This window comes from Gymnoscopelus microlampas, assembly GCF_963454915.1.
Source record: "Gymnoscopelus microlampas genome assembly, chromosome: 12".
NCBI lineage: Eukaryota > Metazoa > Chordata > Actinopteri > Myctophiformes > Myctophidae > Gymnoscopelus > Gymnoscopelus microlampas.
The window spans coordinates 9398810-9420425 of NC_139949.1; the positions used below are offsets into that span (position 1 = coordinate 9398810).

The window sequence follows — 21616 nt, forward strand, 5'->3', positions numbered from 1 at the left end:
TGCAAATAGAAATATGACAAATAGAATAGGTCGTTCACTGAATGTCATGCACGCTAACGTGCATTATGCTGATGTTGTCCAGGGATGTAATTATTTCTCACAGCGGCTTAATGCTAAGTGTTGACCGGTACATTGATGCAACAGGATGTACAATCTGCCGGGTGTGAAGACCCTGACATATAGAAATGACTTCAATGACGCTCATCAAATGAGGCCACTCGTCCGCAATAATTGCACTGCAATTATTTATGATTATAACGCAGCGCTTCAACCCAAATGGAATGATGGAGCTACCGCAACACACACGCACACACACACACAAGCAAGCGCACGCGCCCGCTCACAAACACAGTGGGGCTCTTCTGTTCTACTCTCCCTTCACTCTGCGTTCCGTGCACTCCGACCAGCAAAGAGTATACTTAAACTTGAACTTTCCGTCGTGTAGAAAAAGGGTAGTAGCCGTCTTGTTCTCTTCATCCATATTTGTGACGTTTAAAGGGCAGACGTTGCGCATAATGATAAATACGTGGAGAGGAAGGTGGGATACTGTAGTTTCACATACAAAAGGGGGGAAAGTGTGTGTTTTAATTCCCTTGTTGGGGGGTTGATCTGGGGTAGCAGTGTTCCATACATGTTTTAGTGTTAGTAATGGAGCGATTGCTTCAATTGCTCCATTGGTCAGGCGCAAGTGGACGTTGCGCCTGACCAATCACGTTTCTACGAACATCGCTTTAGCTGAAAAATCTGATTTTCGTCTTTGGCACGATGGAAACAATAACCGTTTTGTTAACTGTTGACTGTAATGACAGGAGATACAAACAGGAAACTGTGAACGGCTACCAAATTGGCCCCAAACTAATGAATAAATAACGACGCAGAAAGCACCTCAAATGCAGCCAAACATGTATTGGTGCTTGTGAGGTGGTGCACAGAGTTCAAGCAGCACTTTTAAAAAGGTACAGCGTGTGCTTCTAGTCTGCTGACATCCTACTGTGTTCCTGGAGTTTAAAGTGCTGCTTGAACTCTGTGCACGTCGTGAGTAGCACTAACACATATCACTGCTGTTCGGTGGAAACGTTGTATGTCCACATTTAAACTTTTTTGGGGGGCTTTTTCTACCTTTATTGATAGGTATACGGTAGACTGACAGGGGAGAGAGATGGGGGGTTGACACGCAGCAAAGGTTGTCGAGATCGGGCCTCGAACCCACGACCCCGCCAGGCTGGATTGCGAGCCTACAGTAGGTGTCCAGACGGCTACGCCAGCCGCCCACAATTAAACTTTGTTTCTGTAAATGAAGGCCCTTCTTCGGCACTTACGCCGCGGAAGTAGCAGATCTACAAGCTCACAACACGTCACATCGCTTTGGGGTGTGAGCTTGGAGAATGGCTATTTTCGCTGCTTTTGAAACAATTTGAAAGTAATAGATTTGAAATCCTTCTTTGGGTTTTATTAATACTGAACCAATGAAAAGATCTTATGACTAAACAAAAACTACATCGAATCCATTGGAACACAGGTTATTTTTTTCCCCATTTCCATCGGCAGCGACCACATTTGGAAGCCACGATTCAGCTAATTCATTCCCCTCTCTTGGTTTTTATCTGCTCCTCTATCACGGGGTACCCCAGGGGTCCGGCGTGCCCCCGAGCTACCGGTATATCCTTCGGTATAATCTTCTCACCGCGGCGGTGGGATGACTCTGGCCGCAACCATTCATCACGTTTCAGTTAATCTCATCACCGGCGTTCATATCGGCTCAATAAATGTCCTCATTTGCATTTAATGGATGGCGTGGAGCTTAGGGGTCGTGGACGTGACATAAAAACGGTAAATGGATTTTGCGGACGGTGGCGGAAAGTAACTAAGTACGTACTCAAGTGCTGTAATTAAGTACAATGTTGAGGTGCTTTTGCTTTACTACTACTAATGGATTGCATATGGTGCCTTTCTGTAGTCATCTAGACCATGGTTACCGAATGTTTCGGCTCAAGACCCAAAAGAGAAATTTGATGTTTGCCCGGGACCCAAATAGCAGATCTGCAAGCTCACAACGCGTCGCTTCTCGCCGCATTGCAAGCTTGTAGATCTGCTATTTTCGCTATGGATTATTTAATTTATTTGTAGGAAAATAAAAATAAAAAAGGGAACATATACTTGCGACCAAAAAAAAATTGGTCCGTGACCCAAACTTGGGTTCCGACCCACTGTTTGGTTAACAGACAACTCTAGACCACTGGTTCTCAAGAACTGGCTCCGTGACCACCAGGGGTCCAAATGGAGCCTCTAAGAGTGAACAGATGGCTCATTCGGTACACTCTTAGAGGTAAACCACCGGCTTCGAATGCTATCAATGCATTGATTGGGAGATTATCACGCTTTATCAGACCATTGAATGGGCGTGTAGGCGACGAGTAGGCGATATACCGACCTACCCGCGATTTGTCAGACCATTCATTGGGCGTAATCAGGAGCTACTGACCTACTTGGAGGCGGAGCAGTCCCCACAACAAGATTTACGATTCTGTGCCTATCGGTACATAACTCCAACGGCGCTGAGTAGGCTCAGGCGAACGTCACACCGTTCAGGACGGCAACTCGTCGCTTTAGCTCCCTCGGTGGTCCTTCACGGGGTTCCAGTTCGACTGCCATCTTCCAGATGGCAGTCAGGTTGAGTAACGTCATTGACCAGTCTTTTTTTGCTAGGATTGAAGTGTGAAGTTATCTTACTTTTTATTTTTGTGGAGTCACTTTATTTTTTAAAAATAAATCCTTATGTTTTAATCATATTTAATTTTACGTATTTTTTGTTGTTGTTGACCTTTGGATTTTCCTGTTTTTATTTTGAAGCAATTGAGTCTGCCCTTGTCGAAATGTGCTATATAGGCAATTTGACTTTACTTGACATCACAACTATGTCCTTTAACTCATTGACTGCCATCGCCACCCAAGGCTCACACCGCCATTGACGAGTCACTCGTCATGTGGTGTTTTCAGTGGTTTACGATAGAGGGCGCTGTTCCGCAGCCTGTGAATCATGATGATGATAATGATGAAGTGCACAGCCAAAGATCACGTGATCACAACAAAATCAAGATGGTTTTGTTTAGTATTATAGGATTTATAAAAATACATTTTGCTCTGCTCTCTGTTCCTTTTTGGCGAAAACAAGCTACATTCAACTACCAATAACTATGGAATGGATTATCACGGCTTCCTGCTTGGATACCATTACAGCGGGTCTTGACTCAGGTTTTCGTGGCGAAGCTACAGGGTTGCCGTGGCGATCAGTTTACCATGTAAGGGAGATCAACAGTACATCGGCTTCCTTGATTGGGCAACCCATCTCTTCAGCTTTTCGGATTGGTCAACCTTTACGTCACGTTCGTGCCACTGAACCAATATAAGTGGCAGCGTGCAGCATAGGACTCAGTGCTAGAATTAACCAACCCTAATAAGCCTCAACTGTAAAAGAAGGTTAGAAATGTTTCGCTGGACGGTGCACCCGAAAAGAACCCCCCCTTCAGAGCCATCAGAGTGTGCCGCAGTGCCGGTTGGACATAGGGTGTACTGCTTTGTCCCAGATTACCCTTATAGCGACAGGAGTCTGATCGGTGTGCACGAATTCAACACAGTGTCGTTGCGCTGGACTGCGTTGTCCCAAGCGACGGCCGGAAGAGAACTTCCACCTGTGGTTCGAAGAAACACAGCCGTGCTCGTAGAAGAGATCATCTACATCTTGGGTGGGTCTCCTCGTTGGGACGTGCTTTATGCCTTTCACACGGACACCCACGGACGGTTCACGCTCGGGATTTCTGGGCTATCTGGAAGGGTTCAGCGGAGGTACGACCACTCAGCCTGTGTCTTGGGGAAGGTCATGTATATCTATGGAGGACGCACCCACATGACCGGAGGCACTAGTGACATCTACAAGTTGGACACCGCCACAATGGTCTGGTCTTTAATTGACATCAGAGGTCCTCCGCCACCTTTTTCATCTGGTCACTCCGCCACCATCATTGGCACAAAGATGTTTGTGTTCGGCGGCAGAGGGAGCAGGGGCCTCGACAACATCCGAGTGTTTGATACAGAGACCGACTGCTGGCTGAGCACGCCTCCCGCACAACTGCATCCAGAACAACGCTACAGTCATTCAGCCTTTGCCTCCAATGGAGAGCTGTACATATTTGGCGGCAGCAACATTAACTGGACCTTCAATGATCTGTGGAAGTTCAATCCGGAGACCTCCTGCTGGAAGAAGGTTGAGCCCAAGGGGAAAGGCCCGCGTTCAGGGCCGTATAACATGTGCTGTTGCATGGTGGGAGATCGTATCATTCTCTTTGGAGGTTGGGACAAACCCGATGACCCGTACATCTTAGATTGCAGTCCTAGTCTGAAGACGTTATGCAAGCTATCTGTTCTCCAGTACCGTCTGGAGCAGTCGGGACTCCGAGGTGACATCAGGTGGGAACTGGCAGCCATGACTACCGAGGGTTTGTGTCATGTGGGCGCCATTACGGGACGCCATTACGGGACAAATTTTACTGGGAGAATATCATAATCTTTTTGATTAACACATTCACTGCCAGAGGTTTTCTAGAACAGGCTGCAGCCAGTTCCAGGCATTTTGACCATTCTGACTCATCTTTGAAGACCCGCCAATTTTAGCTATTGGTAGTTGAATACAGCTTGTTTTCATCAAAAAATGCTGCATTTCTTTAGAATCAGAGTTATGAGCATTTTAGTGAAAGAGACACGTTAGAGGCATACAAATGATTCCAAAAGTGATTTGTTCAAAGTGCAACATCAATAAATTGGTCATCGAGAGCTTCATGAGAACACTTATTTTCCAGTCCAATATTCTATACTGCAGTGGTTTTCAAACCTTTTGTGCCCAAGCCACACCAATGGGCAAGTCAAAATCTCAAGCCACACCTGTATTCATAGCAACAAATAGCAGATCTATAATCTTTTACTGAGCTTATAGCTCATCTCTTTTTTTTTTCATGCCATTTATGACAATTTGTGAAAATAAATAAATAGAAATAAGGGATGCAAGGGCGTGACCCCCCAAAATAATTGTATTTGAACTGGGGACCCCCATTTTGTTTGGCTGGTTCCACAGATAAATATTGTGAAAATAGCAGATTTTCAAGCCCTCTCTTATTCTTCTTCCTGCCCTCTGTCTGTCTGTCTGTCTGTCTGTCTGTCTGTCTGTCTGTCTGTCTGTCTGTCTGTCTGTCTGTCTCTCACACAGTTAGATCTCTATTTACAAACCTGATTCAATAATCTATGCAGTGGTTATTAAATAATCATATTTGAACTGGGGACCCCCATTTTGTGTGACTCGGTTCCACGGATAAATATTGTGAAAACAGCAGGTACACAGTGCCAATGTTGCAGGCTAGGGCTTCAAGATCATTTGTCCCTACAAGTAAGCAGTAAGCAGATCTATAAGCTCCCAACGCCTCGCAGCGTGAGGAGTTGTGAGCTTGTAGATCTGCTATTTTCGGCTAATGTTCCCCTCAGAAAATGCTAGGGTTCAAGTGGTTAATGTAAAAAAATAAAAATAATCATATCACACAAAGATTTGGCCGACCCCCTGTAGTAACTCTGAGGACCCCCTAGGGGTCCCGGACCCCCTGTTGAAGACCCCTAAACTAAGGGGAACGGTGACGTCACCCATTGGTTTCTACAGACCCTTTTCCATCTATAATTCCAACTGTACTTTACTTGAGTATAGTAAGCATTTTCTTTATATCTTCATTTAAAGGAGAATTTCGTCCGACGTTATTATTACTTTTCTTATGACGTTATGATATCCTAGGACGAGTGGTACAGTACAGAAATTTAAAAAAGTTATAAAACCTGCGCCTTGCTTTCAATCGCGTATTTGAATAGCTTTTTTTCCCCTTTTTTTTCCTGGAGAGATCTGATGTTTACAGTGAGAGAACACTATGCAACCTTTTGTTCCTGTACCGTAAGCCGCGCTTTGGCGACACTTCCGGCGCCCGACCGGAAGTGTCGCCAAAGCGCGGCTTACGGCGAAATTCTCCTTTAATTGAGTAAATATTCACAGTAGGCCTGTGTGAGCCTTGGAAACCGGGATGGATAATGGCGGGAGAGGAGAGGAGCGGTGAGGTATGGAGTGTGTGTGTGTGTGTGTGTGTGTGTGTGTGTGTGTGTGTGTGTGTGTGTGTGTGTGTGTGTGTGTGTGCGTGCGTGCGTGCGTGCGTGCGTGCGTGCGTGCGTGCGTGCGTGCGTGCGTGCGCGCTGTGGTGTCTGGAGGGTCGTGGAAGTAATTAGTCACACAGGAGGGGCTTTACCTCGGGAAAGAAATGACGAACTAACTCGCCAACAGTGTCCCTTCCCCCCCTTCCTCTTCTTTTATCGGTGTGATTTTGTAGCTTATTTTATTTGTATGTAGCTTGTAAGACTTTGTGTACTTCACATGCAGCTTTAACCTCCTGTACATACCTTTTTGCCCCAAATGTCCAACCTCATGTACATACCAGCTACCTTTTCATACTTCACTTATAATGGACATTCTGCAAAACGTCAACATTTCACTTTGGGACTGTAAGTATATTTTGATGCCAATACTTTTGTACTTTAACCTTTTTATATACAGGCCTTTACTTGTAACAGGGCATATCTACATTGTGGTATTGCCACTATTACTTGAGCAAAAACAGGCATCTGAGCACTTCTTCCACTACTGGTATTTTGCAGGCTGAACCTATACTTACAGCAGTGGTGTAAAAAGTACTACATTTTGTTTTAATTAAGTAAAAGTATCAATACTGCAATGTAGAAATACTCTGTTACAGGTGAAAGTCCAGAATTCAAAATGTACTTGAGAAGAAGTAGGCATACCTCAAAAGTGTACTTAAGTACAGTACTTGAGTAGATGTACTTAGTTACTTTACACCACTGACTTTACCTCCTCTCCGCTTTACTTTTAGAAGAGCACCTTCCACCAAGGACAGACTCAACCTGACTCCTCCCCTCTTCCATTTTAGCCACCGCTCCTAATAGTTAGCATGGGTAAACAATATGCAGAGGACAATATGCAAATGTACTGTAGCAAACACCCCAACAACCACCAAAGGGGACAAAATTATTATTATATCAAGGACTGAGTAGAAACTCAGCCTCTTCACTTTTAGAAGAGCAACCTAGCATGAAGGACGGCGTTGCTCACACTTTTAAACCAAACACGGCGAGACACTGTTGGCCGGAATTAAAGGGCAACACAGGTGCAGCCGGTGCAACAGTACGACCATTGTGAAGTTCCTCACATAACCGCGTACATGAGGAAAAAGTTTAACAACTGTAGCACAACCTCTGTGGTGTATGGACTAACCTGCCCTTGTGGAAAAGCTCATGTGGGCCAGGCAAAACTCTGTGTGAAGCAAAGGGTGTCCGAGCACTAAATAGCTATATGCAAGTTTTATAGTTTAAAAAAGGTAACCAAAAATGTAATGTGCCACGTCGTTACGGGTTGTGAGCTTGTAGATCGGCTATATTTGTGAAATGTTCTGAGCTTTTTTAACCTTGTCCCTGATTATCCCATATTACTGTATGATAAAAAAACACTAACAACAAGAAAAAGTGCTCCTCGGAGGTCTCCTCCGTCAGGTACAGTAGGTTATTATGGCCTCCTGGTGGCGCTATAATAGGCCAATGTGAAAAGGGAGCCATTTCTTCTTAGGCCTTTCACGGCAATCGGTTCAATTCATGATTTGAGGCATTTTGTTCCAAAAATGTGTTTTGCTAAATTAGACCTGCTGGTGGCGCTATAACAGGGCAATGTGAAAAAGGTGGCATTTCTGTATCTATACACTATACTGGATGTGTTGTCTATAGACAGTCATATAGGCAGTCATATAGGCAGTCATATAGGTGGTAATATTGGCGGGAATCGCATGCTGCGTTCATGATTTGAGGCATTTCGTTCAAAACGGACCAATCCTGCAAACTTTGGAAGCCAATGTTAGCCAATCAGGATGGAACATGGAAAATCGGACTGATCCATGTTGAGCACATGACTATAGAGATACTGCGTACCGACTTGCGTGATGTTTGGACACAATCTGTAGGAGTAATAGCAAAAAATGTGTTTTGCAAGAATCGGCCTTCTGGTGGCACTATAACAGGCCAATCTGAAACATTCGGGGCAGAGGTTGGGGTTTGGCATCCAGGGAGTGTGTGTGTGCACAGTTTCGCAGCGACCGGGCCAACAGTGCCGGAGACGGACACACGGACGGACAGGGTGCGAAACATAGTCTTGGCCATGCCTTTCAGCCTGGCGGAAACAATAAGTGTATAAGTGATGAACTGGTTGCTTCTTTTGGGCTCGTTTTCATAGACCCGGTTGTGCGTTTCTCTCGCAAGATCTGGCAACGCTGGAGGTTATCCCACGATGGGACCAGTACTTACAGTCTAATCCCAGTACAAACACTCCCACACGGGAGAGAAGGCAGGCAGGTCTGTGGGCTGTGATATAGGGTCAACCAGAGGACAGCCAGAAGAGCAGCGAGACCGAGTGTACAGTACAGTATGTGTGTGTGTGTGTGTGTGTGTGTGTGTGTGTGTGTGTGTGTGCGCGCGCGCGCCACTCATATCTTGGCTCCATGCACAGCCAGTGAGATTACCAGAAGCAGTGGCGGGGCATGGAGCAGTAGCCCTGGAGGCATAATTTACATTCCACACAAACCTGGCCGGGTCTCAGCTCCTATAGGGGACCACTCTACTTTGCTTCCAGCTTAACCCTTCAGAACCGGGAACGCATCGTTGTGTGTCGTTTTAAATTTCTTTGGCTGTTCAAAAATAGCAGATATACAAGCTCATAGCGCGGCACCGAGTGCCGCGCTATGAGCTTGTAGATCTGCTATTTTTGCAAATATTTTTGCAAATATTTTTGCAAATATTTGAATATACTATTTTAAAGCGAACAAAATATTTGGAGATGGGGGTCCGTGGCCAAATACATAATTATCATTTTGGGTGGTCCTTGACATGAACACAGTTTGAGAACGACGGATATTATAGCGAAGTTTTTTCAAAAAAAATGTTCGAATTTAGAAGGCATTTGTAGAATCCCCAGAAGCAAATATTTGAGTTACAAATGTTTGCTTTGGTAAAAATATATTCAAAATGTGCACAAAAAATAGCAGATCTACAAGCTCGTAGCGCGCTACGACCTTGTAGATCTGCTATTTTTGAATAGCCCAAAGAAATCTAAAAATCGCACAGATTCTTTCCCGGTCTAAATGGGTTAACCCATTAGAACCGGGAAAGCATCTATGGAATTTTCGATTTTTAGCTATACATCATCTATGTCAGGTGGAAACCTCCAAAACTGTTACTTTTCAGCATACAAATTCAGAAGTAGCAAAAGGTAGCAGATCTGCAAGCTCAAGCTCAAGTTTCAAGTTTCAAGCTTGTGGATCTGCTACCTTTTTTTAATATATATCTATATATCTTTGTTGATAGATACAGTAAACTGAGAGGAAATGGGTCGAGAGATGGGGAGTGACACGCAGCAAAGGTCGTTGGGATCGGGATTCGAACCCGCGACACGCTGTCAGGCTTTGGCAGCCTTAGGTGCCGGGACCGCTACACCAGCCGTTCGGGCCGGATCTGCTACTTTTTATGCTTGTGTGCGACGCTGTAGTATATGATCATGAAGTATAGGGCTTGTTAATTTACGAAAAACAGCAAAAGTTAAAATACGGAGATGAGAGGTTTCTGCACGACAGCAACGTTATATAGGCAACGTAGGTTTTTTCAGAAAACCGTTTTAGAAGCCTCAGGTCTTAATGGGTTAAAACACGTGGCTCTACTGCTCCAACCTTGAACAGGTTACTATACATTTAGACACATACTGTCATACCGCCTGTCAGCCTGAACCGCCGTGAACTTTCCAACTCATATCAGCCTCCTGTTCGGTTTTATTGGATATACCACAAATAACTTAACCCATTCAGACCGGGAACGCATCTGTGTCATTTTTAGATTTTTTGGGGCTATTCAAAAATAGCAGATCTATACAAGCTCATAGCGTGGCACCGAGTGCCGCGCTATGAGCTTGTAAATCTGCCATTTTTGAAAAGGGAAAGTAGGCTGACAGGAACACGTCAGCAAAGGTCGTCGGGAACGGGAGTCGAACTCGCGACACGCTGTCAGGATGGCATTGCAGCCTAGGGTGCCTGGACCGTCACGCTACGGCCCAGGCCGAATACGTATTTTTCCAAAGCGAACTGTAAAATGTAAAATATTGTATTCCAGGGACCCCCAGAAGCAAAGATTTGAGTTACAAATGTTTGCGTAAAAAAAATAAATATATATATTCAAAGATTCGCAAAAAAAATCGCGATTTAAAAAAAAATAGCAGATCTACAAGCTCATAGCTCATGAGCTTGTATATCTGCTATTTTTGAATAGCCAAATCAATCCAAAATGACACAGATGCGTTCCCGGTCTTAATGGCTTAAAGTCTTGGCTGGTGAGCGGTTAGCTCAGCTATACAGTGTCATGTCCAGTAGTCAGCTGCCAGGAAGCTAACAGTCAAACGGAAAGATAAAAGGCATGGAGGTGTTGGGTTAGATCCCAGGGGTAAAGTACCTGTCCACCACCACGAAGTCTAGGTCTATCGGTTCTCAAAGTGGTCCTCAGCAAAAGTATAGTTAACATACTGTAGCATTACAATCATCTTAACCACTTTATCCATTTATACTGTGGCTATTAAAAAATAGCAGATATACAAGCTCACAGCGCGTCACTTTGTGCCGCGCTGTGAGCTTGTACATCTGCTATTTTTGAAAATGTTTGAAAAATATCATTTTTGGGGGGAAAATGTTGAATGATTTAGAATGTTTTACCCCAAATCTTATCTTCTGGGGGTCCCTGCATGGCACTAACACTTTGGTAGAGGTTTGGGTTGTGTACAGTTACCTGGCCACGATGTAACTCCAAATGTCAGTGAGATATCTTCAATAGATGATCCATATAGATTAAAAATGTATTAATCAAAATATTCTCCCGATTGAATCCGGGTTTCCAGGCCGGATCATGTTCCTAATTCAAATAGCAAAATCATCTGGAAGTTGACATTTTTGAATTGTTTGCAGGGATTTTTTTGTGTGTTCTAAAAGTGTAACTTTAAAACGTGTTTAATCGTACAATTTAGTCGATGAGTAGACTATTTTGAATCATCAATTTCTAATCAACATAACTATTGGAGATATCTCACCAGTACTTGGAGTCACAACAGGGTAACTACACAACCCAAACCTCTAGCAAAGCAACGTGTCATTTTACTTTTTTTAAACGACCATGAACTCCCCTGAGGTTTTACCCAGAGTGCACCTGGGGACCTCCTATAAGAAACTTCACTGGGCCGGAGCCCAGACAACAGGCCGCATTGGAAACTTCGGTGGAAGTTGAATAATGTGGCGTCTCAACAGATTCAATAAAGGAAAGCAGCTATACAGGCCTCCACTGGACCACAGCGTGAATGCCTCAGTTCACATACCGAATTACCTCGCTTGATGTGGAATCTGAACCCGTCGCTCTCAATGTGAGGTTCGGGGGCCCATAGAGGTCCTTGAGGGGGGTTCCAGGTGGCCCCCAGCTACAGTAAATGATTGATAGTTAGGAACCAAATGCAACCTTACGGGTCTGTAACTCTGAAAGTGTACAAATGGAACCAAATGCAACCTTACGGGTCTGTAACTCTGAAAGTGTACAAATGGAACCAAATGCAACCTTACGGGTCTGTAACTCTGAACGTGTACAAATGGAACTGAATGTACTCTACAAATGCCTATATTCAGCATATAGAAGAAGGGATTTGTTGTATTATCATATATTGTGTTTCATGTCCATATGCCCATGACGGAGCTGCCAGGCAGAAACCTTGTATCTCATATTTCAGCTTTTATTTAATTTGATATAAAAACATGTTGCAATTAACGCAAAAGTTGAAAAAATAACGCGCTGAGCTTGTCGATTTGTAGATTTCTTAAACATTTTGAAAGTGAAAGTTTATACAATTTATGTGGGTTTCATAAATTCATTATTAACAAGAATTTGAGACTAAATAATAACTACATTGGATCCATTGGAACATGTTATTTTTTACCAGTTATATTGTTACGGTTTTGGAACATAAAAGGGTTTCTGTCCCCACAGCAGTGATATCAGCCAAAACACTTTCATAGGGAATAATGATAAAAATGCAAAAGTGCTGCTCCATTGGTTTCAAAACGCGGGATGCTTCATACTGCTATAGTAGCTCTATTTTAAAGGGCTTGTTGGCTATAGTGCTCGCTGTGCTGCTATAAGTACTTTAACTTTTAGTGCGTTAAGAGTTGAGGTATGGTACCGCCTCAGGATAATGTTCCGTTCCTGAGGACAGATAATGTGGAATCTCCACCCGGAGGGGAGATATATGCATAGGTACCTTTGGGTAATTTATTAATCCCTGGGGGGGAAATGTCATTGGCACCGCAGCGTGTCTCATTCTGTATCTTGCATTTCGATACGTCCAACATAATATCATGCTGTCACGCAGTCATAAGTTTCGCAAAAGTATAGTGAAAACAGGAGAACTACAAGAAAGATTTTTTTTTCGAGCATGCTGACCTATAATGGCATTTCCAAAATAGCAAGCCCAGGTTGAATGTGGTTAAGTGTGTCTGTTTTTCCCCCCCTATTTTTTTAAAGTATTTCTTTTTTGGCTTTTGTGCCTTTATTGATAGGATAGTCTGACAGGAAATGGGCCAGAGTGCCGCGCTATGAGCTTGTAGATCTGCTATTTTTGAAAAATCGTGACATTTTGTGCAAATCTTTGAATACATATATTTTTAAAGCGAACATTTGTAACTCAAATCTTTGCTTCTGGGGGGTCCCTGGAACAAAATCTTTTGAAATGGGGGTCCACGGCCAAATACATATCATTTCGGGGGTCCTTGACATGAAAAAGTTTGAAAACCACTGCTTTACTGTATCATATTATCTCCGTATATGCACTGCCTGCATACAGTCTGCACCGCGTCTGTCTGCTCCTGCCTTGTATAGCTCGCTTCTTTTCCAGTCATGAGTCACATACATATATCTTCCGGTCACGTAACGTGGCTTGTGCAGAATGATGTATATATTCTCCGTATGTGCTACATAAACTTCAGAACACGCCGTGTGACAATAACAGAGCTGTCACCTTGTTCCTCCTAGGCTCGCGCTGGCTTTTTTTTACAATGACCAGCCGCCACCGCAATAGAGGATATAGCTGTTACGTAAACTTGATATACTCTGAGAATAGCCGATCTACAAAGCTCACAAAAAAAATTGCTCGAAAATAGCTGACCTATAAGCTCACACAACGCATCGCAGCGCGATGCGTTGTGTGAGCTTATAGGTCAGCTATTTTCGAAGTGTAAATCTGGCTGGAGGTTCACGGCGGAGGTCGATTTAATTCGGTAGCTTTGCAGAAAGAAAAATAAAGGCATATAGACCGTTAGACAGACAGACAGACAGAGAGAGATGAGATGAGATGGGAGGAAGAGGAGGTCGAGAACAGAGTGAGAACAGAGTGTCGTGCTCATCAACACACCTGCTGTCCGTCAGAGCTGCTCTCACACTAATGACTTTAATTACACACACACGCACACAAACACATAACCCTCACCCCTTTAGCTTTATTTGCATGTGTGCATGTGGGTTATTGCTGCGAGTGTGTGAGTGTGAGTGTGAGTGTGTGTGTGTGTGTGTGTGTGTGTGTGTGTGTGTGTGTGTGTGTGTGTGTGTGTGTGTGTGTGTGTGTCCATAATTATTATAGCATAATTTGATAAACAGACATTGTTAGGACAACTTTCCTGGTCCTCACAAGAGAAATGGTTGTTTTGGGCTTTTACATGTAGGGAAATATTCATGTTGGCGTTAGGATTAGGCCATGTTTATGGGTTAGGGGTCAGAGTTAATTTAGTTGCGCGACGGCGTCGCCAAGCGCGAGCTTGTAGAACTGCTACTTTTGATGCTTTCGTGTGATCATACAGCGTATGCGTGATCATACAGCGTATGATCAAGTAGGGCGTTCATTTTTACAGTGAAAAAAAAAAAGACAAAAAGTTTGCCCGACAGCAATGACGTGCACTGTAACATGGAAGTGTTCTACATGTTGGGGACTGTATGAATGAATAAAAATGTCTGACTCAGTATGACCTGACATGCATGCCTATGTTCCCTCACCCCTATGTTCCCTCACCCCTATGTTCCCTCAGTCCTATGTTCTCTCAGTTTTCCCTCTGTTTCAGGTTTAGGGTTAGTGTTAGTTTTGAGGGAACATAAGGGGCTGAGGGAACGTAGACCACCGTAGCTCCCTTGAGTTTAGTCTGTGTAATATCTGATATAATTCAAACGTCTCAAATCTCAATGTGTGAATGGACCAGGTGGTCCTCTCACCCTCCCCTACTCCCGAGGTGTTTGGAGAGAGAGATAAGATCTCTGCAAACCAGTTCATTCAATCTAGATCAGATCTACAAGCTCACAGTGCGTCACTTCGTGCCGCGCGGCGAGCTTGTACATCTACAATTTTTTTAAAGACGCACTGAAGTGACATTTTCGGTCATTTTATTTTGAAGGTTCAGCCTGAAACGTCGGCTCAACGACTCTAAACCAATCAGAAGGTCCCATCCCTTCAGGCTATGGGACGTTGGATCTCAATCACTTCAGCCGTGCGCAACACAGCTAGTGTTTGTTTACAAGTGAGAGAGAGACGGCCAGTGAAGCACGTTTGCTACTACCTGGCTTATTTCTAACCTATAATGTTTTCAGATACATATTTTAGTGTTCAGATGAAGTTTAAAATGAGTAATACACTCATCTTCATTGAGATTCAAAACGGAGTATCTCTGTAATTAAAATCAGCTGTGTTTGAAGAACGCGCAGCTATGGGAATCAAACCAGGTGCATGTAATCAAGATTCATTTAGATCCATGAAGGCTGCGTTATGTCATCACGCAGCACGTTTTCGTTTACAGGAAGTAATTAAGATTGGCTTTTTAGGGACTTTAGATGTAAAAATACACAAAAAATGTTTTTTTTCGCATCTATTGTTAGGTATGCCCATATGATGACCACGGATATGCTCTAAAAGTGTGAAAAACATATTTTTCATTTCACTACACCTTTAAGTACTTGAAAAATATCTAACATTTTGGGAAATGTTGGGATAATTTGTAATCCCAAATCTCTTCTGGGGGTCCCTGGCACAACGTATTTTCAGATGGGGGCCAAAAATACATATCAATGTGGGAGTCTGCTGCACTAAAAAAGATTGAGAACCACTGTGCTGTGGTATGAAAGCTGTAGTTTGTGAATTTCACAGTGATTGTCGAGCAATTCAATTAATCTGTGATGTTCTGTGGGTGGAAATTAATTTTAAAAAGAACATTGCATTTGATCCTCGTAACTTCCTCGCGCTGCTAAGTGGGAGTAACCGACATGTGTGCGTGCTACCCAGACGCTGTCCCTCGCCTTATCAAACAGGCTATTTACTGTGTATGTGTGCTGCTGCTGCATGCATTTGAAATGGACTGTTGCTTGCTACATGTGTGAAAGGACAACACCGACCGACACCCCCAGAAATTCTTTCCAGGATGTACGTGTGAATTCGTCATTATGTCCAAAACTGTTACTTTTCAGGATTCAAATTCAAAAGCATCAAAAGTAGCAGATCCACAAGCTTGAAACGCGGCGCGAAGCGCCGCGTTTCAAGCTTGTGGATCTGCTACTTTTTTTTATTTTTTTTTAAATAATTTTTATCCCACGATTTTGTAACCCACATTTTTTCACCCAGTGCCAATTGCCTACGTAATCCTGGGCACTACCTACCCTCTGCCAGCCTAGGGAGAGCCCAAGCTGAAGCTCATGCCTCCTTCAATGCATGAGGAGCAAGCAGGCTGCTTCTTATCACCCGACAGGGGGGAGTTTCCCTGGTTGGACATAGCGCGTGGAAGGAACACGTTATTCCAACCAGTTCCCTTCTCCTCCATCAGGCGCCCCGGCTGACCAGGGGGAGGCGGTATAGTGACCAGGATTACTACATGTTTTTGTGAGGGTATTAACTACCCTAGGAGACACGGGGAGAACATGCAAACTCCACACAGAGTAGGCCCTTTCACCAACCCCACCTAGGGTATGGGCGCCGATGACGTGGAGGAGAGCACACGCCCACAGCGTCCCTGGCGGCAATCGAACCCAGGACCTTCTAGCTGTGAGGCGACAGCGCTACCGACTGCGCCACCGTGCCCCCTGATCTGCTACTTTTTTATGTTGTTTTGTTTTGTTTCTTTTGGGCTTTTTTTATGCCTTTATTGATAGGATAATAGGTTGACAGGAAATGGGGGGAGAGAGATGGGGAGTGACGCAGCAAAGGCCATCGGGATCGGGACTTGTACCCGCTGTCAGGTTACTTTGGAGCCTAGGTGCCCAAACCGTTACGCCAGTGGTCCGGGCCGGATGTACTACTTTTGATGCTTTTTTTGTGTGACTGTAGTACGATCCCAAGTAGGGTGTTAATGAAAAAATAAGAAATAATAAAAGTTCAAATATTTTCTGCCCGGCAACAACGTTACATCGTCAGGGGAATTGTGTTGCTATGGGAACAGCTGGGGTCCAAATGTATTTAAAAAAAAAACTGGACCCGTATAGAATGTTCTAAGTGTGAAAAGGTTTATAAATAGGTATGCTATGCTAGTGTAAATGGTGCATTTATATAGCGCCTTTGCTGAAAGCATATTACATCCATTCACACACACACACACACACACACACACACACACACACACACACACACACACACACACACACACACACACACACACACACACACACACACACACACACACACAGAGCAGAGGGAACCATGAATGGCACCAACGTGCTCATCAGGAGCAGTTAGGGGTTCAGTGCAGTGGTGAGAAAAGTACTAAAATGTTTTACTTAAGTACAAGTATCAATACTGCAATGTAGAAATACTAGTCAGTTACAAGCAAAAGTCCGGAATTCAAAATGTACTTGAGTAAAAGTACATAAGTATTGGTATCGAAATTGACTTTTGGTACTTTAAGTACACATACTCGTTGTAATTGTATTGTATAATTGCAGTGGAGTAAAATATTTGCCTCTGAGATGTAGTGGAGTAGAAGTAAAAGTATTGCAAATTGGAAAAACTCCAGTAAAGTAAAAGTACCTCAACATTGTACTTAAGTACAGTACCTGAGCACATGTACTTAGTTACTTTCCACCACTGGTTCAGTGTCTTGCTCAAGGGCACTTTGACACGAAGCCAGGGAGAGCCGGTGGTTCTAGCAGTGGTTCCCAAACGTTTTACCTCGAGACCCAAATTAGATGTCTTTCCACGAGACCCAAAGTAGTGAAAACAGTAGATCTACAAGCTCACAAAACGTTGCATTGTGGAGGGTTGTACAGGGCCGGATAAACCCTTCATGGTGCCCTGTGCTACGGCCCGTTTCTGTGCCTCCATGGGACCGCTTTGTCAGCGGGGGGCTTTTGCGGCCCGAAAAACAATGACGCTTCACCGGCACGTTGCACCGTTTTAGCGCTCCTTCAGCAGCAGCTGCTTCTAAATTGCACTGCTTTTCGGCGATAGTGCCGTCTTCTTTCACTTTCTCCACGCCGTTTGGTGCCCCCCCCGCAAGGTTGTTGCCCTGTGCTTCAGCACCTAAAAACACTTCCGTTAAGCTGGCAGTAGATCTACTAACCCTTTTCTATTCATGGAATTCCTTTGATTATTTAGAATCAGTATGTAATAGTAAAAGTTACTTTGAAAAACGTTTGAATTTGTTTTTACTTCGGAAAAATGTTTTTCTTTCGAAAGAAAACTAAAAACTGTTGGAAAGGAAGAAAAAAGGGCGTATTTACCCATAAAAATGTGTCCGTGACCCGACCCAGTGTTTGTGAAACACTGTTCTAAAGGAGGCTACATACTTCACAGAGATTCCAACCGAACAGGAGCGTTTTTTTTCGGTTTACCGAGCCAAAGAAAGTTCGTAAAGGAAAATGTTTTCTACTGCCCACATAACTCAGTGAATCTGCCTAGCAACCCCCACGGGGTTCAGAAATCGCTCGGTCGCTCGAGACCGAAGATGATTATGGTTCTAATACACCACAAATGATAGAACACCATTTTTACCTTAATTTGATGCATCTAAAAGCACAGCCAGAGTACAGTCGGTATTCTCCTCATAGAACAATGACATGAGAATAACACAACCTTTCTATATGAGAGAGAGAGAGAGAGAGAGAGAGAGAGAATGCGTGTGTGTGTGTGTGTGTGTGTGTGTGTGTGTGTGTGTGTGTGTGTGTGTGTGTGTGTGCGTGTGCGTGTGAGTGAATGCCTTTTCATGTTATTTTAGATTTGAATTCCGTGCTTTGACAACAACAACAACAAACAAACAAAAAACATGTTATTGAACCGAATTGCATGGATGTGAATCTCCCTCTCTCCCTCGCTCCCCCCCCCCTCCCTCAGATGAGCAAGGCACACGGCAGCAAGGGAAAAGGTCAGGTTGTTTTTTTGTTATTCTGGGTGTGTGCACACGTGCGTGCGTATGTGTACTGTATCTGTGTGGGCACTGGCCACATTTGTACGCGCACGCGTCTCTACACGCATGTGCGTGTTTGTACAGTACGTGCAAGTCTGTGCATGAGATTACGCGCGTGTGTGTGTGTGTGCGCGCGCGGTGCCTTGTGTGTGTTTTGAGAGTGTAGCGGTCTACTCAAGCTTGAAATGATGTTTCCTGGTGTCAGAAGTGGGAGCCGGGTGTGTGTGTAGCTCTCACAGCAGGGGGGCAGGGACACCATCAATCCTACTGTGTAAATAAAGATCTCCTCTCCTCTTCTCTTCTCCTCTCATGTCTCTTCCACTCCCCTCCTCTCCTCTTTTCATCTCTCCCCTCCCCTCCTCCTGTCCCTTCCTGCCCTTCTCCCCCTCCTCTCTCTTTCTGCTGTCATGTGTGTTATTTTCTTATTTTATTTGTTCACACACATTCGCCCACACCTGTGTGTGCTCTTGGCTCTCTGTGTGCGTGCGTGCAAATGTGGAAAGTACACATTTACTCAACCTAATGTAGTATTTACAATTTGCATGTACAATTTGAAGGTATATACGTTTCCCTAATTTGACTTCAATACTTTAAACTTCTACTCCACTACATCACACACACACACACACACACACACACACACACACACACACACACACACACACACACACACACACACACACACACACACACACACACACACACACACACAAATAGCAAAACATACAAGATCACACACACACACGTATTGTGGCACGATGCGTTGTGAGCTTGTAGATCGGCAATTTTTTTCCACTTTAGTGTGAGACTCCTACTATGACGATGTAGGGTGTTAATTTAAGAAGAAAAACATCATTTGAGGTGGAAACCTCATATGTCCAAAACTGTAAAAGATCTAGTAGCAGATCTACAAGCTCTAAAAGAGCTTGTAGATCGGCTGCCTTTGATGCTTTGGTGTGACGCTGTATGCTCAAGAATGGCGTTAAAGGGATAGTTCACCCCTCAAAAAAACGTTTTACCAGGTGCTCGAAGAGCGCCGGGTCTACAGACACACTGGGTACTAGTCCGACACCTAAGCGACACCTGAGTGACACCTAAGTGTCATTGGCTGTCCTGGCTGTCCTTCACTCCTTTAAGCCAATGGCGACACGAATGGGGAGACGGCCCGCCCCCCGCAGTAACCGTGCTCCGCTGCGCTCCCCTCATTCACAGACAGTGCAAGTTTTACTGCAGCCTCAGGCAGGAGGGTTAGCCTAAATGCTAGCGTGCTTCATTAGACCTAGTTTGGCTATTAAGTTATTATTTGGCCATGTTCACACTGACTTCAATCTTAGCTATTGTTGGGAAGACCCGTGTGGTGTCACAAAATGTTGCCACCACTTATATAAAAAACATTAGAGCGTTTAGCGTCGCAGATTCTGTGACGCTAAATGTTGCCAGGTTTGGCGAGAGAAACAAGCAATCCGAAAAACAAGTAATCAGGTCTATGAAAACAATCACACACACACACACACACACACACACACACACACACAGAGCACCTGGTAGAATATGACTTCCAAGTCATTTCTTTCTTGTTTTTGGGTGAGACACAAAGGAGACTGCCAGTCATCAAATCATTGGCTTAGTAATGCGACAAAAACAAAAAAAATATCCATGAATTCAAGTCTCCATGGGGTGACTAATCGATAGAAAATAAGTAATTTTGGGGGTGAACTATCCCTTTAACTTACAAAAAAACACAAAAAGTTAGAAGTTAGAGATACAAGGTTTCTACCCGGCAACAACGATATACTGTCTCTCTCTCTCTGTCTCCCATGGTGTCTTTGTAACATCATCATCATGGCGGTCTTAAAGGTTTCCCGGGGCCCATAAAGAGGAGTATATTTTTGGCAGGGTACAGTAGGCAGAGTGCAGTAAGGCGTGCATACTGAACAGGGGAACGGCGGCGTAAATCTCATCTCAGCTCTCCCACAGTCTGCAGCTTTTATTAACCCCTTCAGTCCGGCGAACGCATCCCGGTGTCATTTAAAAAAAAAAAAATGATTTGGGTTATTTAAAAAAAAAAGCAGATCTACAAGCTCATAGCGCGGCACTCGGTGCCGCGCTATGAGCTTGTAGATCTGCTATTTATTTTTTTTAATTGAAAATTAAGTGCAAATCTTTGAATATATATATATTTAAAGTGAGCATTTTTTATTTTAGAGACAGTACGGTGTATAACAGACGATACCAAAAAGAAAAAAAAAAGAAAAAAACAGTTACAAAACATTACAATAACATATTTTTTAAAAGGAAAAAAAAGAGCATTTGTAACTCAAATCTTTGCTTCTGGTGGGACCCTGTAACAAAATATATATTCAAAGATTTGCACAAACGTTCACGATTATTTCAAAAAATATATAGGCTATATGCAAGAAAGATATAAAAGCTCATAGCTATGAGCTTTTATATCTGCTATTTTTTGAATAGCCAAAGAAATCTAAAAATGACAGAGATGCGTTCCCGGTCTTAATGGGTTAAATGCACAGCGTGCGGCCCCCCGTTTCCTCATCACCTAACACACATTCAGAACACACACACACACACACACACACACACACACACGCACACACAGTCTCTCGCTCGCTCTCTATTCAATGGAGCTTTTTTCGGGTATGAGAAAACATACGTTGTCGGTACAATAGAATAAAAACAGAGCTGTGTTACATTGCCACTTAGAGGGAAGCCCTTCTTACCAAACGGTAACCTTTCCATATAGGAAAGGTTAACTTGGTATGAACTTTTGAAAGCGTTGACAGCAGTTCAATGTGTTGCCTTCACTCGCTATAAAAACCTTCACGACAAATACCAGCGGTGTCTTCAAATGTAATTGAAGGCAGTTGCTCTGTTCACACTGTGTTTATATGCACCGAGGTAATTTTGTATAAGCAGTGCAGAGATACACACACTTATTTGTAGTCTCTCTCTCTCTCTCTCTCTCT

The 21616-nt window shown here is 43.8% G+C and overlaps 1 protein-coding gene across 1 annotated transcript in view; it reads left to right on the top strand.

Moving 5' to 3' along the window:
* Positions 1-3484: 3484 nt before the first annotated feature.
* The window catches only part of LOC311057179 (kelch domain-containing protein 3-like), a gene marked incomplete at both ends in the record, with an annotated part of 66449 nt that continues 48317 nt past the window's right edge, over positions 3485-21616 (top strand). The window contains 2 exons of the mRNA XM_084074130.1: positions 3485-3843; positions 3976-4493. Coding sequence (XP_083930256.1) covers positions 3485-3843; positions 3976-4493 — 877 coding nt within the window. The remainder of the gene's footprint in view (positions 3844-3975; positions 4494-21616) is intronic.